The sequence below is a fragment of the Danio aesculapii genome, chromosome 4 (genome assembly GCF_903798145.1).
Source record: "Danio aesculapii chromosome 4, fDanAes4.1, whole genome shotgun sequence".
Classification (NCBI taxonomy): Eukaryota; Metazoa; Chordata; class Actinopteri; order Cypriniformes; family Danionidae; genus Danio; species Danio aesculapii.
The window spans coordinates 58,135,717-58,161,574 of NC_079438.1; the positions used below are offsets into that span (position 1 = coordinate 58,135,717).

Genomic DNA, 25,858 nt, shown 5'->3' on the forward strand with positions numbered 1-25,858 from the left:
TATTTGACAGGTTTTACAGAATATATACAGTGCTGTATTAGCCAGGAACTTTTACTAAATATGCTTATTCCATGTTTATTATTGCATTGAAACCATAATAAATTAGTTTAGTTTTTCCTTTTTAAAAGTATTAACATTAACTGATATTTTGGTGAGGAACTGTGATTACCTTGGTGAATGTGTATAAAAACTCTGAGATAGTGTGTACAATTTGCTATAAAAATAATAAAAAATAAGTACATACATTAAAAATAAATATGTACAGAATAAACACCATAAAAATAAACATATATAAATAAATAAATAAATAAATAAATAAATAAATAAATAAATACATTAAAATAAGTAAATAAATAAATAAATAAATAAATAAATAAAACTCTCGGGAAGCGGAACCAAATGTCGCCGCGCCCAGCGCTTCGGAATGTTCCGAGTGTGACACCGAGTGTTCCAGCATACAGCTGTGCGGGCCCATGTGGATCAGGCAGAATTGAGCAGAACAGCAGCTTTAACTCATCCGTAAATAAGCCGATATTTAATGCGAATGCGAGCACTTTGAGTCGTCCGTGTGTCTGAATTAGCGAAAATGTTGACGGAGGCGTTAGAGGGGCAGCTTACGGTGGTTTATAACACCGTCGCCGGTAAGTGTGACAGATATCGTTATAATAAGATATTGAGAGTGTGTGTATGTGTGTGAGAGATCTGCATCATCCTTCTGACACACACACACACACACACACACAGAGAGAGAGAGAGAGAGATTGTTATTATTAATAATGTGCATTCTCAGATTCATTAGCTGTGATTAGATTATTATTCGTTAGTGCTGAATCTGATATGATCAGCAAACTTTAATTTTATTTATGTAAACATCAGTATTGTTACTTATGAATGAGTTCAGGCTGTCTAAATATGTGACAGTAACCATATTAAAAGGTCATCTTGCTTTGGAAAAAGCTGGCATGTATGATTTAATAGTGGATTTGTGTAATTAGTTATATACTTTGAATTGTATTTCATTGCAGACAATACTACAGCACATTATTTGATGCGTTCCTCATGATTTTCGTTGTATTTTTCCTAATAAACACATATTTCTTGCAACACAAAGTTGGATCAGTAAAGCATTTACCACTTTGTAATGTTTCCATTCCTTTTCACAACACTTAAAAGACGTTTATGGACTGAAGACACCAAGCGATAAAGTGTTTCAGGTGTCATTTTGTCCCATTTTTCCTGCAAACAAGTCTTAAGATTTACAACAGCACAGGGTCTTTGTTGTCACGATTTGCACTTCAAAATACATCACACATTCTCTATTGGAGACAGGTCGGGACTGCAGGCAGGCCAGTCAAGTACCTAATTAGTTATTAACGCCATTATACCGTTTATGTTGATAATTTGAAGTGCTAGACAATATATATAAACATAAATATAAACAATAGCAGTTAATGTAACTGCTAATCTTGCTTTGTAAGTAGTTTTTTATGTAAAGGTATTATTATTATTAATGAATGTTGAAGTGTAAATAATAATGAATGTAAACTAATCCCTGATGATATTTACTTTAAATAAATGATACAGACAACATACTGTACTGTTAGGTTTAGTTGCAACTTTGTTGTAATTTTTTGTTTGTTTTTACTCTATGCTTATGCAAATAAATCATCAAAATGTGAGTCAAAAGCTCAAAAGCTCAGTCAAAAGCTCAGTTGTCATTGAGTGTAAATACATTTATGTAAAAATGAAATGGCATACTTTTCTGAGTTGTAATAGTTTTTTATTGTTGACAAAACAATTGAGATTTGACATTTGAACTCTCACCACTCCATAAAAAAATTAAATAATGAAATGTTACAAAGTTATAATACTAATAAAGTTATTATTAATGTATAATAATAATAATAATAATAATAATAAAGAACACATTAAGGGTTTAGGTATTTCATGGTATATGGCTTGTAAATATAACTATGTTAAAAATATTAATATTATCATTATATAATACATTATCACCTGTAGTTATCATAATAAATGTATTTTAAATTATTGCAATTTCAGATTTCAGTTAATTAATAATGAGGAAGAAATTGTTCTAGATTTTGTGCTGTTCCTTTGGATCTTATAATGCACAAATGAAAGAGAAGGACACAGAACACAAATATCTTTTATATCCGTTGTTACAGTGCTGTAAATGTGTGTTTGTTGTGTGTGTGTCAGCCTCAGTGCAAGTTCAGGTGGAGCCGGTCGGCCGCTGGTTTGAAGCTTTTCTGAAGCGCAGGAACAGAAATGTGTCGGCTTCGTTTCAAGAGCTGGAGGAAGAGGAGGAGCTGTCAGAGGAAGAGGAGGACGAAGAGCTTCAGCTGGAGGAGTATCCCATGCTGAAGACGCTGGACCCCAAAGACTGGAAGGTGTTTGTTGTGCAGTTTATTTGTATAATGTTTTTCACAATAATTTTTGTACAGTCAAAATCTGAAGTCTTATGAATATTTTGGACAGTATATACATACAAAGTTATCTTGCAGTTATACAATATAAGCATAATTATATAGTGTTAATTATGCTTAACTATGTGTGTTTGTGTGTGTGTGTGTCATGGTCTGTGTGAACTGAAAACACTGACACACTTCTCTTGCATTACAGAACCAAGATCACTACGCTGTTTTAGGTCTGGCACACGTCAGGTATAAAGCAACGCAGAAACAGATCAAAGCTGCTCGTAAGTTTGGCTTTTATATTTCTTCAAATCAAATCTTTGATATTTTCTGATATATTTATCAATTCAAATCAGTGGTGTGATATATTTATGTCAATAATAATATGATCATTTATGTTTTAGTAGATGTACAAAAAAACTAATAACTCACAGTTCCCACACAAATATGAACTGTATTTATCATTGATAATAGTTCTATTTCTTGATCATATTAGACTAATTTCTGCAGGTCAGATGACACTGAAGAAAATCATGCTGAAAATATAAAATAAATGTTATTTATTCTGATAGAAAACATTTATATATATAGTATAGTTATCTTTCTGTCCTGTGTATTAAGAATATTGTTTTCTTGTTTTTGTGCATAAAGCAAATATTTCTTGTTTTTGTGCACAAATGAAGCAAATAATTATGTTTTTGTGCACAGACAAAGCCAAAAAATTATGTTTTTGTGCACACATAAAGCCAATATTTTTTGTTTTTTTTGCACAGATAAAGCAAATATTTGTTTTGTGCACAAACAAAACCAATATTTCTTGTTTTTGTGCACATAAAGCGAATATTTTTGTTTTTGTGCACGTATATAGCAAATATTGAATGTTTTTGTGCACATAAAGCGAATATTTTTGTTTTTTTGCACAAATAAAGCGAATATTTTTGTTTTTTGCACAAATAAAGCAAATATTTTTGTTTTTTTGCACAAATAAAGCAAATATTTTTGTTTTTTTGCACAAATAAAGCAAATATTTTTGTTTTTTTGCACAAATAAAGCGAATATTTTAGTTTTTTTTGCACAGATAAAGCGAATATTTTTGTTTTTTTGCACAGATAAAGAAAATATTGAATGTTTTTGTGCACATAAAGCGAATATTTTAGTTTTTGTGCACAAATAAAGTGAATATTTTTGTTTTTGTGATCAAATAAAGCGAATATTCTTGTTTTTGTGCACAGAAAAAGTAAAATTTTATTGTTTTTGTGCAGAAATGAAGCAAATATTTATGTTTTTGTGCACAAATAAAGCAAATATTTCCTGTTTTTGTGCTCAGACAAAGCGATGGTCCTTAAGCATCACCCAGACAAGCGAAAGGCAGCAGGAGAGCAGATTGTGGAAGGCGATAATGATTATTTCACATGCATAACTAAAGGTTTGAGCTCTATAATAAATGAAATGCATGGCTGTTTTATATGCTTTCTGAATTATCATTGAAGAATATATATTATTAATATCTGATAAAAAAAAAATCAGCTATTTGTCCTGGTGGCACTATTGCTGCAATCAATCAGGAAGTCATTTGTACTAACAGTGATCAGATTGTATAATACATGTCATATTAGATTATGTAGAATAATTATTGTATTGTGTCTGCTGTGAATTTCTCTTTAGGATTAATAAAGTCTAAACAAACAAACAAACAACAACAAAAGTGTCACCAGGATTGTTTTTATCATATTTATCATAACTTCTCTAATTTATGTATTCCTTTGTTTGTGTTTTTTATTTGAATATTTATTAATGAAACGTTTTTGCCATGAAAATAGCCTTTGTTGCTGACATAGCATTAAAAAATATAAATATATATGATTGCAGCAATAGAGATCCTGTCAGATCCAGTGAAGCGGAGAGCGTTTGACAGCGTCGATCCAACGTTTGACAATGCAGTTCCTACAAAAGCAGAAGGCAAAGAAAACTTCTTCGAGGTGTTTGCACCGGTGTTTGAGAGGAACGCCAGGTAAAATAATCAGACCTAGAGGTATTCATATCATATCATATTCATATCAAACGTTTACTGATGCATTTCTTTCCCTCAGGTGGTCTGTTAAAAAGCACTTTCCCAGTCTGGGAACTATGGAGTCGTCATTTGAAGATGTGGATAATTTCTATTCTTTTTGGTGAGTTGAAAATAAAATCTATGCATTGATTTCATATACTTGCATAAATGTATGCATATTCATATACTTATTTTCTTTGCCTTTCTAAAGGTACAACTTTGACTCCTGGAGAGAATTTTCCTATTTAGACGAGGAGGAAAAGGAGAAGGCTGAATGGTAAGGAATTTTCTACTGTCAGATGTTATTGGTTGAATATTTACTGTTTGTTGTTATTATAGTTCACAATCGAATACCCTAAAAAAAAAACTTTATACAAATGTTTGTACTGTAATGAGACCATATATAGATGAACCCTTTACTTGTTTAAAAAAGTATTTTATTTATGCTATTTATATGCTATTATTAATCTGAATAATATTAGCTCTTTGCAATTTATGATGATCCTGCTGATCTGGCAATAAACAAACTCAATTGTTCAGTCGAGATGAGCGGCGCTGGATTGAGAAGCAGAACCGAGCATCTCGAGCACAGAGGAAGAAGGAGGAGATGAACCGAATACGGACGCTTGTTGGTGAGCAGAAGCTCAAAATCAGCTCTTTTAGGGCTGCACACTATAGTTACAGCATTGGATGTGTGCATCTGCAGTAGTCACATCTCAGGATCTGCAATGTTAAGTCCTTATTATGGAGCCACAGTTGACAACATGAGAATTGTGGAGTCATTGATGAGATAATAGAGCATACCTGTATCATTTGCATGTGTTTTAAGTCCTGTGACTCTATGAGCATGTCAAGACTTTAAAGCAGGGGTGCTCAAGCCTGTTCCTGAAGATCTTCCTTCCTGTAGATTTCAGTTGCAACTCATATAAACACACCTGCCTGTGATTATCAAGTGCTGGTCCTAATTAATTGGTTCAGGTGTGTTTGATCAGGGTTGGAACTGAACTTTACAGGAAGGGAGATCTGCTGGAACAGGGTTGAGCAGCCCTGCTTTAAAGCATTCAGGCACAAGGAATTGCGTCATTTGTAACTTTAATTAAAGATATTTTATTTAATTATTTATACATTGAAAACAGTTTTACATTTAATTATTCAGTTTCTGTACCTGAATTCCTACTAAATAAAGCTATTTAATCCATTCATATTGCAATATATTAATGAAAAACAAAACATTGCGGTGTCAGATTTTTCCAATATCGTGCAACCCTAGCTCTTACTGTGATCCTTTGTGTGTGTGTGTGTGTGTTTGCAGACACGGCCTACAATGCTGATCCGCGGATAAAGAAGTTTAAAGAGGAGGAGAAAGCCAGGAAAGAGTCTGAGAAGAAGGCCAAAGTGGAGGCTAAGAAACGAGAGCAGGAGGAGAAAGAGCGGGTCAGTGCTGACAAACGCTTGCTGTTATTATTGTCTTTGTAATATTTCATATGTTCAAATGTAAATAAGAGTGGAGAGATATTTTGTGAGCATGCACGCAATGTTATTGGACGCTCACATCGACACATGCAAACTCTCTCCATGGTGCACAGTTTAAAAAATCGAAATATATGTAATATGATTGTATATATGTGTGTGTTTGTGTGTGTGTGCAGGCACGTCAGCAGCAGGAGGAAGCGGCGCGGCTGCTGAAGGAGCAGCAGGAGGAGGCGGCACGGCAGGCGGCTCAACAGGCCAAGAAGGAGAAAGAGGCGCAGAAAAAAGCCATCAAGAAAGAGCGACAGAAACTCCGCATGACCTGCAAGGCAAGAAGCGTTCAGTGTCAACCTTGTCACGTACACAAATACATTGTCAAATGTCAAGCGTGCCATAAACAAATACATTTTTCACCAAAATAACCAAGAGAGCTGCAATTAAAAAAAGCACATGCAATCACAACAAACACCAGCAAATTAAGAAAAGGCCCAATATGTTTGACAGCATACATGTTTCATTTTCTCACAACGCAAACAAATGAATTATTTAAGCTCATTTTTCAATATACCTTTAACTTGTACAATCTTTATGAATTTATGTTTACGTTGTACTGCTAATGTCAGGTCTGTAACGCTGGAATTGCTGGTTTCTTATTCTCACAGAGCCAAAACTACTTTACAGACAACGAGGCGGACAGTGTGAGGATGATGGAGGAGGTGGAGAAACTCTGCGACCGCTTGGAGCTCACCAGGTCAATACCTTGCCTCAAAACCACTCAAAACATCAAACATGTGGTGTTAACTTTAGTTCTGTGACGAAATTATGGTCATGCTTTATTGTTGATGTACAATTCACGCTATTAACAAACAATTAACCCCTTCCCTACCATTGAGGAGACAACTCTTCAATTAAGAGAATCACTTACCTGCTATTTATCGTGTGTGTGTGTGTGTGTGTGTGTGTGTGTGCATTATATACTATATACCTTTAAAATGCACTATTTTAAAAAAATGCATCTAAAATATGTAGGATTTTTGCTGAAACCTTTTATACCTTTTGAAGTGGGTATATAACATGAACATATGAGGATAGATTAGTTTTGTTTGTTTGTTGTTTTGTTGTGTGTTATGCTCGTATATTCCTAGTAGAAACATTTCTGAGGGTCATCAAATAAAAAGGCAATGCTTGCAGAGTTAACTACGACTTTTAGCTCAATAAGCTACTAATTAGCTGCTTATTATCAGTTATTAAGGTAGTAGTTGGATGTTGAATAAGATCATACTATATTAGTGATAATAAACAATTCATATCTTAATAATAGGCAGGTAATAAGCCATTAGCAAATAGTGTGAATTGTTACTTAAAGTTATCGAATTTCTTTTATTCAATGTTTCTACTCTATTAATTCAGTTTTTAAACTTTGAAAGTTTTTAGCATAGAGAAATAGTAAAACCGTATTATAATTTGTCTGTAGTATACTTTTGCTCGCCATGAAAATAGCCATAGTAGCTGGCACGGTGTTAAACACAAACAGTAAACCCTTGCGTGTGCTGGTGAAGACATTTCTGGAAAGATTGGGAATATTGACTTTTTGTTGTGTTTTTGTTTGTAGTTTGCAGACTCTTAATGAAGCTTTGTCTGCTGGGAATAAAGAGCAGAGTAAAGCAGCTCTGGAGAAACAGGTGAGATGCCACAAACACCTACACCAGTCAGAATCCAGCCTGTATTTGCTGTGTGCAATTCATCTGTGCATTTATTCAATATTTGGAGTCTGTAATTTGGGTTTTAATAGTCTCTCTCTTATAGAAGCTGCATTTATCTTATGAAAAATACAAATAATTTGAATTATTATTATTATGAGCATTTAAAGTAACAGTTTTCTCTAGGTTTAAAATGCAGTTTATTCCAGTGATTTAATGCTGAATTTATCCCCATTACTGCTGTCTTCACATGATCCTTCAGAAGTCATTTAATGCACAAGAAACATTCAGTTTTTTATTATCCATGTTGAAACACTACTACTTATAATAATAAATATTTCATTCCTAATAAATAATAACTATGTAAAATGTCTTAATATTAATTACTGTAATTGGTTTAAGTTTATATTATAATATGTATACTGTAACGCCCTCTTATTATTGTGTGTGTGTGTTTGTGCATGTGTAAATGTTTGTACGTTCTTATGTATGTGTGTTTGTGCATGTGTGAACGTGCATGTTTGGTTTTTATATGCGTGTGCTTTTGTGCATGAATGTGTGTTTGTGCATGTGTGTGCTTTTGTGTATGTGACTTTGTGCATGTGTGTGTTTGTGCATGTGTGTGCTTTTGTGTATGTGTCTTTGTGCATGTGTGTGTTTGTGCATGTGTCTTTGTGTGTGTTTGTGCATATGTGTGTGTTTGCGTATCTATGCATATGTGTGTGTTTGTGCCTCCATGTATGTTGTGCATATGTGTGTGTTTGCGTATCTATGCATATGTGTGAGTGCATGTGTGTGTTTGTTCATGTATGTTTGTTGTGCAAATGTGTGTGTTTGCGTATCTATGCATATGTGTGTGTTTGTGCATGTATGTTTGTTGTGCATATGTGTGTGTTTGTGTATCTATGCATATGTGTGAGTGCATATGTGTGTTTGTGCGTCCATGTATATTGTGCATATGTGTGTGTTTGTGTATCTATGCATATGTGTGTGTTTGTGCGTCCATGTATATTGTGCATATGTGTGTTTGTGTATCTGCATATGTGTGTGTTTGTGCCTCCATGTATATTGTACATATGTGTGTGTTTGTGTATCTATGCATATGTGTGAGTGCATGTATGTTTGTTGTGCATATGTGTGTGTTTGTGTATCTATGCATATGTGTGAGTGCATGTATGTTTGTTGTGCATATGTGTGTGTTTGCGTATCTATGCATATGTGTTTGTGCATCCATGTATATTGTGCATATGTGTGTGTTTGTGTATCTATGCATATGTGTGAGTGCATGTGTGTGTGTGTTTGTTCATGCATTTATCTGCATGTTTGTCCATGTGTGCAGGTGGAAGAGGTGAACATGCAGCTGCAGAAGGAGAAGGACGCAGAGCTGCAGGCTCAGCAGGCGGCGCGCGGCTCTGAACACAGCAGTGCAGCAGGAGGACAAAACAACAGAGGCTGGAGTGAAGAAGACCTGCAGCTGCTCATCAAAGCCGTCAACCTGTTTCCAGCTGGAACAAACGCCAGGTGAGTGCGTGTGTGTGACTGCACTCTGTTGATCATGACCCCTGTGTGACATTCTGTGACCCCTGTGTGACCTTCTCTGTGATTAACAGGTGGGAGGTGATCGCTAACTACATGAACCAGCACTCCAGCAGCGGCGTCAAGAGAACTGCCAAAGACGTCATCAATAAAGCCAAAACACTGCAGAAACTGGGTACGCCAGCAAAAGTGTGTGTGTGTGTGTTTCTGTCTTTGAGTGTGTGCGTGTGTGTTTCATTTGCTTTTGTTTATTTTATTTTAGATCCGCACCAGAAAGATGAGATTAACCGAAAGGCCTTTGAGAAGTTTAAGAAGGAGCATTCAGCCGTTCCTCCCACTGTAGACAACGCCATGCCGTCAGAGCGATTCGATGGTGAGACCTTACTCTATTAATCATATATACATATAGTATAGGTTTATTATATTTAGTGGCTATTTATTTAGATATATTATGCAACCAGCGCACACACACACACAACCGTCATTGTGAACACACACATTTGTGCAGCTGTAGGTGCAGATTCGAATGCCGCCGCCTGGACCACAGAGGAGCAGAAGCTTCTGGAACAGGCTCTGAAAACCTACCCGGTGAACACGGCCGAGCGCTGGGAGAGGATCTCTGAGGCAGTGCCCGGACGCTCCAAGAAAGACTGCATGAAGAGATATAAAGTGAGCAGATCCACCCTTCAGCTTCATTTACAGCACACTGCATTGCAGAGTTTCAGGGCAGAAGTCTGCACACTAAATTAGATATTCAATATAGATTTTTGCATGCTAAAATATAGATTTTATTATTTTTTTGCACCAGAATATAGATATACAGGGTAGATATAGAATATAGATATACTTATGACTAAAATGTATAATTTTGCACTTAATTTAATATTCAGGGTAGATTTTTGCACACTAAAATGTAGTTTTTTTTTCCATAAAAAGATGTATATTTTTTGCACACTAAAATCTAGATATTCAGTGCAGACTGTTGCACATTAAAATGTAGATTTTTGCAGACTAAATTAGATATTTAGGTTACCAAAATACCAAAATATATTTCTTTCACACTAAAATGCAGATATTCAGGGTAGATTTTTGCACACTACAGTGTATTTTCTTTTGTACCAAAAATGTGTATATTCAGGGTATTTTTTTTACTGGACAAAGTCTTGGGGAAAAAAACTCAGCATGGTTAGTTGAGTGAAACACTGCATTATGAAGCTTTGTGAATCAGTGATGGACGATTCACAAATGAATCGTTCTTTTTAACCAGATCTTCTAAGTGTTTGGTCAGTTCACCAAATCCAACTGAATTGTTTTAAGCGGGTTGCATCTCCAGTAAGCATCAACAAATTACTGACTCTTTAACATGCTCGATACTAGGCATGCGCTGAGAACCAGTTTTAAAAACCACAAAAAATATGAATGAATTCAATAGTAATGAATTCTACAGTACATTACACAGCAGTACAGTAAAGCTGGATCCAAATATTTTTTGCACATTAAAATATAGATGTTCAGTGCAGACTTTTGCACAATGAAATCTCTATTTGTTGCACACTAAAATGTAGATATTTAGGGTAGACACTTGCACACTAAAATGTAGATATTTAGGGTAGACACTTGCACACTAAAATGTAGATATTTAGGGTAGACACTTGCACACTAAAATGTAGATATTTAGGGTTGACACTTGCACACTAAAATGTAGATATTTAGGGTTGACACTTGCACACTAAAATGTAGATATTTAGGGTAGACACTTGCACACTAAAATGTAGATATTTAGGGTTGACACTTGCACACTAAAATGTAGATATTTAGGGTAGACACTTGCACACTAAAATGTAGATATTTAGGGTAGACACTTGCACACTAAAATGTAGATATTTAGGGTTGACACTTGCACACTAAAATGTAGATATTTAGGGTAGACACTTGCACACTAAAATGTAGATATTTAGGGTTGACACTTGCACACTAAAATGTAGATATTTAGGGTAGACACTTGCACACTAAAATGTAGATATTTAGGGTAGACACTTGCACACTAAAATGTAGATATTTAGGGTAGACACTTGCACACTAAAATGTAGATATTTAGGGTTGACACTTGCACACTAAAATGTAGATATTTAGGGTTGACACTTGCACACTAAAATGTAGATATTTAGGGTAGACACTTGCACACTAAAATGTAGATATTTAGGGTTGACACTTGCACACTAAAATGTAGATATTTAGGGTAGACACTTGCACACTAAAATGTAGATATTTAGGGTAGACACTTGCACACTAAAATGTAGATATTTAGGGTAGACACTTGCACACTAAGATGTAGATATTTAGGGTAGACACTTGCACACTGAAATGTAGATATTTAGGGTAGACACTTGCACACTAAAAATGTAGATATTTAGGGTAGACACTTGCACACTGAAATGTAGATATTTAGGGTAGACACTTGCATAATTAGTTATTCAGGTTAGTTTTTTGCTCACTTAAATGTAGATATTTAGGGTAGACACTTGCACACTAAGATGTAGATTTTTGCACACTTAATTAGTTATTCAGGTTAGTTTTTTGCGCACTAAAATGTAGATATTTAGGGTAGACACTTGCACACTAAAAGGTAGATATTTAGGGTAGACACTTGCACACTAAAATGTAGATATTTAGGGTAGACACTTGCACACTAAAATGTAGATATTTAGGGTAGACACTTGCACACTAAAAATGTAGATATTTAGGGTAGACACTTGCACACTGAAATGTAGATATTTAGGGTAGACACTTGCACACTGAAATGTAGATATTTAGGGTAGACACTTGCACACTGAAATGTAGATATTTAGGGTAGACACTTGCATAATTAGTTATTCAGGTTAGTTTTTTGCTCACTTAAATGTAGATATTTAGGGTAGACACTTGCACACTAAAATGTAGATATTTAGGGTAGACACTTGCACACTAAAATGTAGATATTTAGGGTAGACACTTGCACACTAAAATGTAGATATTTAGGGTAGACACTTGCACACTAAAAATGTAGATATTTAGGGTAGACACTTGCACACTGAAATGTAGATATTTAGGGTAGACACTTGCACACTAAAATGTAGATATTTAGGGTAGACACTTGCACACTAAAATGTAGATATTTAGGGTAGACACTTGCACACTAAAATGTAGATATTTAGGGTAGACACTTGCACACTAAAATGTAGATATTTAGGGTAGACACTTGCACACTAAAAATGTAGATATTTAGGGTAGACACTTGCACACTGAAATGTAGATATTTAGGGTAGACACTTGCACACTGAAATGTAGATATTTAGGGTAGACACTTGCACACTGAAATGTAGATATTTAGGGTAGACACTTGCACACTGAAATGTAGATATTTAGGGTAGACACTTGCATAATTAGTTATTCAGGTTAGTTTTTTGCTCACTTAAATGTAGATATTTAGGGTAGACACTTGCACACTAAGATGTAGATTTTTGCACACTTAATTAGTTATTCAGGTTAGTTTTTTGCGCACTAAAATGTAGATATTTAGGGTAGACACTTGCACACTAAAAGGTAGATATTTAGGGTAGACACTTGCACACTAAAATGTAGATATTTAGGGTAGACACTTGCACACTAAAATGTAGATATTTAGGGTAGACACTTGCACACTAAAAATGTAGATATTTAGGGTAGACACTTGCACACTGAAATGTAGATATTTAGGGTAGACACTTGCACACTGAAATGTAGATATTTAGGGTAGACACTTGCACACTGAAATGTAGATATTTAGGGTAGACACTTGCACACTGAAATGTAGATATTTAGGGTAGACACTTGCACACTGAAATGTAGATATTTAGGGTAGACACTTGCACACTGAAATGTAGATATTTAGGGTAGACACTTGCACACTGAAATGTAGATATTTAGGGTAGACACTTGCATAATTAGTTATTCAGGTTAGTTTTTTGCTCACTTAAATGTAGATATTTAGGGTAGACACTTGCACACTAAGATGTAGATTTTTGCACACTAAATTAGTTATTCAGGTTAGTTTTTTGCTCACTTAAATGTAGATATTTAGGGTAGACACTTGCACACTGAAATGTAGATATTTAGGGTAGACACTTGCACACTGAAATGTAGATATTTAGGGTAGACACTTGCACACTGAAATGTAGATATTTAGGGTAGACACTTGCATAATTAGTTATTCAGGTTAGTTTTTTGCTCACTTAAATGTAGATATTTAGGGTAGACACTTGCACACTAAAATGTAGATATTTAGGGTAGACACTTGCACACTAAAATGTAGATATTTAGGGTAGACACTTGCACACTAAAATGTAGATATTTAGGGTAGACACTTGCACACTAAAAATGTAGATATTTAGGGTAGACACTTGCACACTGAAATGTAGATATTTAGGGTAGACACTTGCACACTAAAATGTAGATATTTAGGGTAGACACTTGCACACTAAAATGTAGATATTTAGGGTAGACACTTGCACACTAAAATGTAGATATTTAGGGTAGACACTTGCACACTAAAATGTAGATATTTAGGGTAGACACTTGCACACTAAAAATGTAGATATTTAGGGTAGACACTTGCACACTAAAAATGTAGATATTTAGGGTAGACACTTGCACACTGAAATGTAGATATTTAGGGTAGACACTTGCATAATTAGTTATTCAGGTTAGTTTTTTGCTCACTTAAATGTAGATATTTAGGGTAGACACTTGCACACTAAGATGTAGATTTTTGCACACTAAATTAGTTATTCAGGTTAGTTTTTTGCTCACTTAAATGTAGATATTTAGGGTAGACACTTGCACACTAAAATGTAGATATTTAGGGTAGACACTTGCACACTAAAATGTAGATATTTAGGGTAGACACTTGCACACTAAAATGTAGATATTTAGGGTAGACACTTGCACACTAAAAATGTAGATATTTAGGGTAGACACTTGCACACTAAAAATGTAGATATTTAGGGTAGACACTTGCACACTGAAATGTAGATATTTAGGGTAGACACTTGCACACTGAAATGTAGATATTTAGGGTAGACACTTGCACACTGAAATGTAGATATTTAGGGTAGACACTTGCATAATTAGTTATTCAGGTTAGTTTTTTGCTCACTTAAATGTAGATATTTAGGGTAGACACTTGCACACTGAAATGTAGATATTTAGGGTAGACACTTGCATAATTAGTTATTCAGGTTAGTTTTTTGCTCACTTAAATGTAGATATTTAGGGTAGACACTTGCACACTAAGATGTAGATTTTTGCACACTTAATTAGTTATTCAGGTTAGTTTTTTGCGCACTAAAATGTAGATATTTAGGGTAGACACTTGCACACTAAAATGTAGATATTTAGGGTAGACACTTGCACACTAAAATGTAGATATTTAGGGTAGACACTTGCACACTAAAATGTAGATATTTAGGGTAGACACTTGCACACTAAAATGTAGATATTTAGGGTAGACACTTGCACACTAAAATGTAGATATTTAGGGTAGACACTTGCACACTAAAAATGTAGATATTTAGGGTAGACACTTGCACACTAAAAATGTAGATATTTAGGGTAGACACTTGCACACTGAAATGTAGATATTTAGGGTAGACACTTGCACACTGAAATGTAGATATTTAGGGTAGACACTTGCACACTGAAATGTAGATATTTAGGGTAGACACTTGCATAATTAGTTATTCAGGTTAGTTTTTTGCTCACTTAAATGTAGATATTTAGGGTAGACACTTGCACACTGAAATGTAGATATTTAGGGTAGACACTTGCATAATTAGTTATTCAGGTTAGTTTTTTGCTCACTTAAATGTAGATATTTAGGGTAGACACTTGCACACTAAGATGTAGATTTTTGCACACTTAATTAGTTATTCAGGTTAGTTTTTTGCGCACTAAAATGTAGATATTTAGGGTAGACACTTGCACACTGAAATGTAGATATTTAGGGTAGACACTTGCACACTAAGATGTAGATTTTTGCGCACTAAAATGTAGATATTTAGGGTAGACACTTGCACACTGAAATGTAGATATTTAGGGTAGACACTTGCACACTGAAATGTAGATATTTAGGGTAGACACTTGCACACTGAAATGTAGATATTTAGGGTAGACACTTGCACACTAAGATGTAGATATTTAGGGTAGACACTTGCACACTAAAATGTAGATATTTAGGGTAGACACTTGCACACTAAAATGTAGATATTTAGGGTAGACACTTGCACACTAAAATGTAGATATTTAGGGTAGACACTTGCACACTGAAATGTAGATATTTAGGGTAGACACTTGCACACTAAGATGTAGATATTTAGGGTAGACACTTGCACACTAAAATGTAGATATTTAGGGTAGACACTTGCACACTAAAATGTAGATATTTAGGGTAGACACTTGCACACTAAGATGTAGATTTTTGTACACAGTTTAAACACTGAAGTGTAGATTTTTACACCCTGAAATGTAGATATTTATGGTAGACAGATTTGATTTAATCATACTTTTAAAAATCACTTTCTAAATCCTCCATTTTCAGCATGATTGTGTTCATGCAGAGATAAAAGTAGAATTAAAATGGTGCAAATATATTATTGAATAATTCTAGTTAATAGTAATAAATATATCTAACACTATAAATCGAGCTGATTACAAGAGTATACGACAGATCAATGACAATAGGAATTGTCAAATAAGGTAGCGTTAAAATAGTGACAAGTAAATAGTAAATACTGATAAATATTATTTATAAATGAAATGTATATTACAATAATGTGCCACACAATTATTCCATAACTTTATTTGTATTATGTAGCATTTAATTTGAATTATTTATATTTATTAATAATTATATTTCATATTGATCTAAACATTAAATGATTTGATATAAATGTATTTCCTCTTCAGCATGTACTATAATAAGAGTGTGTTACAGATAAACTATTATTGTTTTCTTTAATTCATTGTCATTCATATTTACATTAAAAGCAATATTAAATGATAAACAACAAATAAAAATCTCCTAAATTGATATATATATTGTCCTCTGTTCCTGCAGGAGCTGGTGGAGATGATAAAGGCTAAGAAAGCAGCGCAGGAACAGGTCGCTGCTAAAAACAAAAAATGACAAAACACACACACACGACTTGGTCTTTTAACTTTATTTGTGTTGTTCTTTATTTTATAATAAAATAAACCTGGAAAAAAAGCAGATCTGGAGCTCTGTAGCTTGTGTTGAGTGTTTACCAGCACATGCCGTTCCGGATGCTGTTATAATCCAGCAGCTGCTCGATCGGCCCTGCAGACGGTCAATAATTGGTGTGTTTAATTAGGGAGAATATCAAACACTTCATTACGACCAGTGTTGGGTTATCAAATAAGTCATATATTACAATCTAAAGCCTATCTTAGTCTTTTAAAGACGGCAAACATAACATAACACACAGTACTTTCACATAACTGATATTACAACCATACACCTATCTTAATCTTTAAAAACAGGCAGGAATAATACATCATATACTTTCACATTACTTTTATTTAAAAAGCAACACAATTAGTCCCTTTTCTCATTCAAAAACGCACTTAAAGAGCCCATATTATACATGAAATAGGGTCATATTTAGGTTGTAAGGGTCTCCAACAACAGTCTACTATGCATGCAAGGTCAAAAAACACTTTGATGGTCTTATAATCTGCATTTATTTTTACCTAATTATCCCAGCGACTCCCATATGAATCGTTCAGCGATTCATTTGTTCCCAAACCCCTCCTCAGCCCGAAGCTAATCTGCGCTGATTGGACCAATGACAGCCTGCTGCGATTGGTCGACAGTGACAGGCTTCAGCGCGAGACAGAGTGAATTGCCCAGCAGCTAATCAACAATATAAAAGTAGTCACAGTGCACACGCGCTTCATAGTGTAAGGCTTTTTTCACACACACACACACAACCCTCCTCAGAAGAACTGGGTAGGTCGACGCGAGTCTCCTAGCCGTCATACACTCTACCTGCTCTTTTTCTCTCTCTATCTCTCACACACACACACACACACACACACACAACGCTCCTCAGAAGAACTAGGGAGAGCGACGAGAGTCTCCGGTCTCCTAGCCGTCACACACTCGACCTGCTCTTTTTCTCTCACACACACACAAACACACACACACACACACACACACATCACGCTCCTCCTCAGAACTAGGGAGATCGACACCTCTCCCGTCTCCTAGCTTATGATGGCCATAGCAACGACAAACGGCAGTGGAACGCGAGCTCACAAAAGCCTTTAACGTTAAATCCGTAAACAAAGCGGCACGCGTCGCGTTTTTAACGTGGCTTACATGTGATAAGAGAATATAAAGAGTAACCGTGTGTACTGTACCAGGTTAACAAGTAACAAAACACAATAAATACATAATTTGCAAGCTAGAGTAAACGAGGCAACAATTTTAATCGCACTTACTTACACTAGTGAATAAACCTCAACCACTGACTCTTCACAGTTTCATCTTTGGGTAGAGACTGTCAATATTATCCATCTGAGCACAGCGTGACTTCATTCGACCGGCGGCGTCTGTGTGTGTGTGTGTGTGTGTGTGTCTAGTGTTTTTTCTGTGTTAGTGGGCGGGGCCGCAGGTTTCAAATCTCCCGGGTTTGCGCGCGCAACTACTGAGGCTTGTGTTTTGTAGCCGCGTCATCGCGAAACACCTAATGACTCGTTATCAAGACGACTCGTTTGAAGCACTATGAGTCAACTCTTTTATAGATGAATCAATAGTTTTAAACACTGTACACTTACAGATTTAAGCCTTAGCTGGATATTTCACTTCACTCAGAGCTGTGTTACACACTACATGGAAGGGCATTTTCAAAAACCCATAATATGGGCTCTTTAAGATTGTGATTATACGACCTTTTTTGACATTCTCTATTGTTTTTGAAAGAGTTAAATTCAATTTATCTGTCCACAAATCATAATGTAACACTAAAATAAGGGTCCATTAGTTAATTTACTTACTAACATGAACAAACAATGAATAAAACATTACAGAATTTGTTCAAGCAGGTTAATATTTAAGTTGTTGATTGTTAATTCATGTTAACTCTCTGTGCAATAACTAGAGCTGACAATCACGACTCGTGGATGTCAATAAAGCATTGGTAAATGGTAAACTATCATTAATAAATGTTGTACAAGATTGTTCATGTTAGTAAATGCATGAACTAATAGACCATTATTTTAAAGTGTTACCCAAATTACTATATCATCTTACATCTGAATTATTTACTCTCTCAGTCACAAGAAATAAGTTATTAATGTTTTTAAAGTCTGTTTAGCCAACACTGATGAGCACAGAGTATAGATGTCCACTCACCGACAGCTGCTATAGCAGGAGCTTTATTATAGATGTATTTCAGACACACGTCCTTTATAGTCGTGGCATTAATGGCCTGAGGAGAGAAACGGGCAGATTTAAGCTGGATTTGGACACACATTGGCTCTCATTCATTAATAATCAGTGAGTAATACTAAGTATTGACTAATAATAAGTATGTTTTTCATATTTGTCATTTGAACTTCTGTTAAAAACTTTCTGCCTAATTCACATAACGTGCATGCGTGCTTGAGTTAATATAGTGAATCTGAATTGCTCTCAGAAAGCGTCCCTGTGCACTATATTAGTCATTTGCATAATACACGCCCACATTAGCTCCATATAAGGGCAGAAATTGACACTTGTCCAGAGAAAATTATAAGACGACACAATTATGGCACCTAAACAAACCGTAATGGAGGTTTTTTTGATGTTGGCTGCTTTCAGTTCTGAAAGGCGAGGTAAAACACACTGCATTTTTGTTGACTTTAAAAAAAGAGCGCTGCACGTTTCATGGTGCAAAACACTTGAGGCCAATAAAAAACATTTAAAAAGACACCTCTTAACATATCTAATTATATGTCGTTTTTTTTAAATATGCATAGATGATTATTGTGTATTGGTTGTTATAGATTTGATGAAGCATGATTTATTTGTGAAACATCTGTCCGTACATGCATTTCTTTTTCTAAAGAGAGAAACTAATGTTTACGTACGTCTATTCTGGCCTCGAGCTCGTGCAGAGGAATCCTGCGACTGTAGCACAGCATCTGACGCCCGATGTCCTCACAGATGGGTGTAGATCCTGCACACACACGCACACAAGCACGCGTCACACAGCGTTACACACACACATCATATGTGATCACGCACACTTCACACAGCTCCACAAACAAACACACACACACACACGCACGCACTGATCTGGCACTGACCGTCCAGGTGAAGCAGCATGTTGGTCTTCAGCAGGTTTTTGGCTCTGTTCACTTCGCTTTCAGTCACACTCGTGCACAGAGACTTCCTGAAGAAAAACGTGTGTTCATTACTGAAAATGGTTAGTCCTCCTTTATGTCAAATGTTAATTCTTTTACGAATAAGGAGCTTTACTAAATCATTTCTAATGGCTGATTTCTTTTGTCTTTGTCATGATGACAGCACATAATATCAGACTAGATATTCTTAAGCTTTTAAAATTGCATCATATTTCCAAACTCGCAGAACCCTGAGGTTGATTTCTCACCATTCCAGCTGAGTGAATCGGATCATGTCGTGGACAGTTCCCGGTTCACACACCATGTAAAGCCCCCACAGTCCTGTGTCCGTGTAGCAGGTGTTGAAAGACTGGAAACTGTGGCACAGGTTCCCCTGGCAGGACATCTGGGCCAGTTTACTGGACAAGTTCTGCAAGAAAATAAACTCGCTCTGGTTAGTTGAGTGAAACACTGCTTTATGAAGCTTTGTGAATCAGTGATTTATATTTACTGGTTTATAACCAGATCTTCGAAATGTTTGGTCAGTTCACCAAATCCAACTGAATTGTTAAAGCGGTTTTCATCTCCAGTAAGCACTTATCCACAAAGGACTTACTCTATAACATGGCTGATACTAGGCATGTGATAAAATGTGTTTTCTCTCCGTTAAACAATGCTTGATAAATAAATAAATAAATATATATATAATTTTTTTAAATTTAATGGTTGGGTGAATAATTTTGCCTTCAGCTGTAGTTTTCAGCACTGTGAGTCTCTATTCAGCGTTCAGTGAAGATCTCACCATTCCTCCGCCGAGCGAGCGGTCCCAGTTCCCGATCAGTGTGTTTGCCACCATCAGAGGAATGGTGTCTGGATGAGACCAGCCCACGGCCTCCACCGCCACAGCAATATGAGCCAGAGGCATCTTATCATCCCGCACACGAATCTGGAGAAAACTCACGGTAAGATTTTTCATAATCATAATAATGCTCATACAGTTTTATTGTAATAAAAGTTGATCAGAAGTGCATTACTGTGAACTAGATTGTGTCTATTAGTGCTGTTTAATGATTGATCGGGACTACAGCCTACAAAATAGAAGTTTGTATATACATAGTATGTGCATGTATTGTTTATATTTATTATGTATACAAATGCAGATGCATACATTTATATATCTTGTTTTATTATCATTTTAATAAAATAAATATATATTACAGATTAAATATTTACATGTTTTGATATTTATAAATAATTTTATATAAAAATTGTGTGTGTGTGTGTGTGTATATATATATATATATATATATGTATATGACATTTTCTATACATGTATTCATGTATACGCGATAAATATACACAGTACACAAAATTATGTCAACAAACCTTTATTTTGTATTTGATTAATGGTTTTTCAGCACTAATGTCAATGTGCATATGCATATTTCTCATCATTATATTCTACCAATGAATATTTCCACCTCCTAATGTGTAGAAACAATTTTCACTCAGTTATGTCTAGTGAATTTCAAAAATGATAAATATTTACACACTAAATTACCTCAGGTTGAGTAATTGATTGATTGATTTGTTTATTTATTTCGTCAGATCTAATCTGCTAAAAATATGTCAGTATGAAAATATTTGAAATGATCTTTTGATTTGTAAATGCTCCTATTTAAAGTTTTTATTAAGTACATATTTATTTATTTGTATATTTACCTCGCTCCCGGTGAAATGGCAGGGCAGTAAAGCCTCTCCGCTGTATCTGGCCGGCAGCTTTCCAAAATGATATTTGGCCAAATCGATGAGCTGATTATGTGACACTCCTGAAAGACAGAAAAACGCCTGCTGAAAACTCAGACACAAGTAAAGCAAGTGATTTATTCAGTCATGAACAAGAACAGCTTTCTCTGTAGCTTCACCTCCGGCTGCTGCTAACACGATTCTGGGCCCTTTGTAGTGTGTTGTAATGTATTCAACCAGATCCCCACGATTTATAGTTCTGCAAAACAACAGATTATAGCACATTCAATAAAAACTGCTAGTGCAGACTTTACAATAAAACACACAGGCAGAAGAAGCAAGCCATGTAAACACAAGAAAACAGACATGAACATAAAACTGTGTCAAATAAACAGAAGTAAAGCTGGAGTCAAATATATTGATGTGAAAGGACAAAGAACATTGAAAGCCACAGAGAAAAGGTTTGTTTTCAAAGCTGCTGTGAAGATTGACAACGTAAAGGCGGACATAATATAAGATTCAGTAATTACGCAGAGACTTACATACAAATAGCAAGATTTTGAAATCAATTCTAGATTTAACTGGTAGCCAGATATTAGTATATTTAAGCATAGCATATCTAAATTGAAATAAAATATAATGAACATTAGAACTGCTGCCTTAAACCAAAAGTGCTATAAATAAAATAGTGAACACTGAAATTATAATAAAGAGAAAAACATGCTAAACTCTAACTCTTTAGTGACCCATACTTGATGTTCTCTGTAGGGCCCAGGATGGTTCTCCCGAGAGGTGTCTCCTGATAGGCTGTCGCGTGCAGGTAATCGAACACCACTTCCTGCAGGTTGGTTTCCACCTCCTGCATCTCTCTGAGAATCACTCCTCTCTCCCGCTCGATCTCTGCTTCTCCCAGAGTGCTGTTCTGGATGATGTCCGCCAGGATCTCCACCGCTTTACAGCACACACGTAATGCAATATTAACCACATATAAACACTCACAATTTGGGTGAACTACCCCTTTAATGTCATGCTATTCAATTAGAATCTGACATTTTATAGTCAATGAATGGCAAATAATTAAACTTACAGTTAAAAACACCAATAGACGAAAACAGCACTGATGTAAAGCTATGTTTTTAATCTGCAGGGTCTATAGTGGATTCATTTTCACAGCGTAATCTATCTTGAGTGCTTTTAGATGAGCTATTTTACTCATACTCTGAGTTGTTGTACTTTTACTTTACTTGCTCTACATGTTTTGGCAAGTAATGCTACGTTTGCTTGAGTATAATTTTAGTTTGCTTGTTTACCTCGAGGCAGATCTTTAGAGAAAGCTTTAGCGTAATACACCGTCTGCTCTCTGGAGGTGTATGCGTTCAGATGAGCTCCCATATTCTCGATCTCCAGCTCCAGGTCCAGCTGAGACCTCTTTCTTGTGCCCTAAACATCCATTTAAAAACCTCATTCAATATCTGAACCAAACATTTTAGTATTTAGACAAATAATTCGTTCTCATACCTTAAAAGCCATGTGCTCCAGGAAGTGCGCTGTGCCATTATTATGCTCGTTTTCATAGCGGCTCCCAGCATCAATCCACAGACCAACCTGGATCATGTGATCAGAATTAATACTCTGATAATTCAGCATTGACTCACTAAGCTTTAAACTCAATTAACTTTTTGGGTAACACTTTACAATAAGGCTGTATTAGTTAATGCATTTACTAACGTGAACAAACAATGAACAATATATTTATTACAGTATTTGTTCATGTTAATTATTGAAAATACAGTCGTTCAGTGTTAGTAACTCATGGTCCATTAGCTGATGTTAACCAGCATGACTTTGGATTTTAATAATGCATTAGTTAATGAACTATGATTAATGTCATACAAATACTGTTCATAATTACTTCATGTTGGTAAATAAATTAACTAATGAAACTATTGTAAAGTGTGACCAGTTGTTTGTTTTAACCTTATGCTTTCACTATTACTTTTCATTATGATTTACTCTGATCTTGCAATTTATATCTATTAGTTATTAATATAATGCAGTTTATTATTCTCTGCAAGTTGTGTTCTGTATATAACCGGGTGAAATTGTGTATTATTTGTGGTTCGTAATCTTTAATGAAAGGCATTTACATTCCTCACGTTTTACAAATGTTAAATAGATAAATCACAAACAAATTACTCTAATTAAACTGAAAACATTAGAATAAATGCTCATTTATAAAATGGTAAGATGTTTTATAATGCTATAATGCTCAAACTTATACCTTTTTATGCCAAAAATCATTAGATATCCATGAAGATATTTTGTACATTTCCTAAAACTCTAAATATTTGCTCAGTAATATGCATTGCTGGAATCTAATTTGAACCACTGTGATTTTCGCAATATTTGTTATTTTTTTACATTCAGATTCCAGATATTGATATCCAAATATTGTCTCATCCTAATAAACCATACTTTAATGAAAAGCTCATTTATTCAGCTTTCAGATAATGCATAAATCTCAATTTCTAAAAACCGACTGCTTTTGTGCACAGGGGTCACTTATTTTTACTCCTGCTGTGGTTTTTTCTTACATAAGCTCCTCCCACAAAGTCGGTCCCTAGGAGACGCTCATGTCCTGTTTAGACACTTTTCAGGAAATCACCCCTAAATAATCCCCCTAACTTTAAATTTAAATTAGACACCAAAGATTAAAATACAGTGCTGGTATGTTGAATTTACCTGAACGATGCCAAAATCATTAGATATCCTGGAAGATATTTTGTATATTTCCTAAAATTCTAAATATTTAATGATTAATATGCATTGCTAAGAAGCTAATTTAGACTATTTTAAAGGTGATTTTCTCAATATTTCGATTTTGTTTTAACCTTCAGATTTCAGATATTGATATCCAAATATTGTCCTACCTTAACAAACCATACATCAATGGAATTTATTCGGCTTTCAGATAATGCATAAATCTCACTTTCTAAACACTGATGGGGTCCAGGATCACATTTTTTTTCTTCTGCTGTGGTTATTTGTGGTGGGTGGCCCAGTCAGACATTTTTCAAGAAAACACCTCTAAAAACTGTCCCCTTATTATAAGATGTAAATAATCCAATTCATAAGACACCAGAGACTGAATTACAGAGCTGTGATGGTGAATTTACCGTGCATGTGGACAGTCCAGAGTCTTCTGAAGCCACCCTGAGCCCGTTATCAAGGGTGGTGAGCTTCGTTTCTGGTACATTTAAAACTACATGACTGACAGCCGGAGCAGACACACTCTGAAACACACACACACATACATTTGTAGTCAGTATTATTCGCCCTCCTGTGAATTTATTTTTTTTTAAGTCAATATTATTTGCCCCCTTAAGCAATATTGTTTTTCTGATTGTCTACAGAAAAAAAACACTGTTATACAATGACTTACCTAATTACCCTAACTTTACCCTAATTACCTATTTAAGCCTTTAAATGTCACTTTAAGCTGTATAGAAGTGTCTTGATAAATAATTCATCAAATATTATGTGCTGTCATCATGACAATGATAAAATAAATCAGTTATTAGAGATGAGTTATTAAAACTATTATGATTAGAAATGTGTTGAAACAAATATACAAGGGGGGTAAAAATTAAGCAGATCTAAAAGCTGTACATATCACTGTAAACCAAATATTTTACTATGATCACAAATTCAATAAAGAGCTTGAATTTATTGTTAACCTCTGTATTGTATTGATAATATTTCACATACATACACAACATGTCCTGTCATCTCACATGTTTACTCTTTTTCTATTGATATTGATTTCTTTATACCTTCTGTGAAAATGTTTAAAAGAAAAGTGAATCAATATTATAACAAACGTTTTTATTCCTCTGATAATCTATAAAATACTCAATGATTTATCGACACTGTACGGCACGCTATGATGTTCACTGTATTTAATGTTGTAGTTTTTGTATTTTCCTCTGTTTCTGTCATTTTAGATTAATAAATGTAAACCTCACTGCAGAAACACAGAGCAGGACATCAGATGTTAATACTGAAACCGTTTTGATCTAATAGTATTAACAAATATCTTAGCAAAGTAATCAATGTCATATTGTTGCGGTAGTTATACAACGCTTTCATCATCTGGTCCAGCTTATGCTAACCCCAATAACATGCTAAACTATTTTAATAACTGTCAGGACATTATTTTCAATATTTTGGCAGTTGTCAATTATATATCAGTGATGTGTTTGTAGTGTCTCACCCTGTTGATGACCTTTGTGTTGAATAAATTCTTTATTAAGTGTCTCCCGGCTGCGCCGAAACGCTGCATGGACGCCGCCATGCTGTTTACTGACTGAAGGACGCAAGGGAAAGGGCGAGCTCCGATTGGACTAAATCATAGCTACGTCATGCGTTTTTCAGTATTTTGCATTTTTATCTAGTGTTTTACTCCTCCTTGTGGAGAAGTGGTAAACTATTGCGATATA

General features: G+C 35.0%; 2 protein-coding genes across 2 annotated transcripts; one reads left to right on the forward strand and one right to left on the reverse strand.

The window, feature by feature from the left end:
- The first annotated feature begins 441 nt into the window (after positions 1 to 441).
- Positions 442 to 16,484, forward strand: dnajc2 (DnaJ (Hsp40) homolog, subfamily C, member 2). Its single transcript, XM_056456244.1, has 17 exons — positions 442 to 641; positions 2,221 to 2,411; positions 2,644 to 2,719; positions 3,763 to 3,861; positions 4,305 to 4,446; positions 4,526 to 4,606; positions 4,697 to 4,762; positions 5,026 to 5,117; positions 5,798 to 5,919; positions 6,135 to 6,284; positions 6,618 to 6,706; positions 7,568 to 7,637; positions 8,995 to 9,176; positions 9,266 to 9,366; positions 9,454 to 9,564; positions 9,700 to 9,860; positions 16,324 to 16,484. The coding sequence occupies exons 1-17, from the start codon at positions 587 to 589 to the stop codon at positions 16,390 to 16,392; spliced, it is 1,857 nt and encodes a 618-aa protein (XP_056312219.1). The 5' UTR covers positions 442 to 586; the 3' UTR covers positions 16,393 to 16,484.
- On the reverse strand, positions 16,412 to 25,726 carry pmpcb (peptidase, mitochondrial processing subunit beta). The gene is made up of 13 exons (XM_056456245.1): positions 25,633 to 25,726; positions 24,536 to 24,652; positions 22,878 to 22,964; positions 22,670 to 22,799; positions 22,112 to 22,310; positions 21,539 to 21,618; positions 21,336 to 21,442; positions 20,416 to 20,559; positions 19,883 to 20,043; positions 19,578 to 19,663; positions 19,359 to 19,447; positions 18,643 to 18,718; positions 16,412 to 16,563 (listed from the first exon to the last, which is right to left on the reverse strand). Exons 1-13 carry the CDS (start codon positions 25,711 to 25,713, stop codon positions 16,508 to 16,510), a joined length of 1,413 nt encoding a protein of 470 aa, XP_056312220.1. The 5' UTR covers positions 25,714 to 25,726; the 3' UTR covers positions 16,412 to 16,507.
- Positions 25,727 to 25,858: the final 132 nt, after the last annotated feature.

Excerpts from the sequence above, each read along its gene's own strand:
- dnajc2 (XM_056456244.1), top strand. The coding sequence starts at position 587 with ATGTTGACGGAGGCGTTAGAGGGGCAGCTTACGGTGGTTTATAACACC. Across the intron at positions 5,920-6,134 it reads AGCAGGAGGAGAAAGAGCGG|GCACGTCAGCAGCAGGAGGA; the intron begins GTCAGTGCTGAC and ends GTGTGTGTGCAG. Across the intron at positions 9,565-9,699 it reads GCCGTCAGAGCGATTCGATG|CTGTAGGTGCAGATTCGAAT; the intron begins GTGAGACCTTAC and ends ACATTTGTGCAG.
- pmpcb (XM_056456245.1), bottom strand. The coding sequence starts at position 25,713 with ATGGCGGCGTCCATGCAGCGTTTCGGCGCAGCCGGGAGACACTTAATA. Across the intron at positions 21,619-22,111 it reads GGCCCTACAGAGAACATCAA|AACTATAAATCGTGGGGATC; the intron begins GTATGGGTCACT and ends GTTGTTTTGCAG. Across the intron at positions 20,044-20,415 it reads GCTCGCTCGGCGGAGGAATG|AACTTGTCCAGTAAACTGGC; the intron begins GTGAGATCTTCA and ends ATTTTCTTGCAG.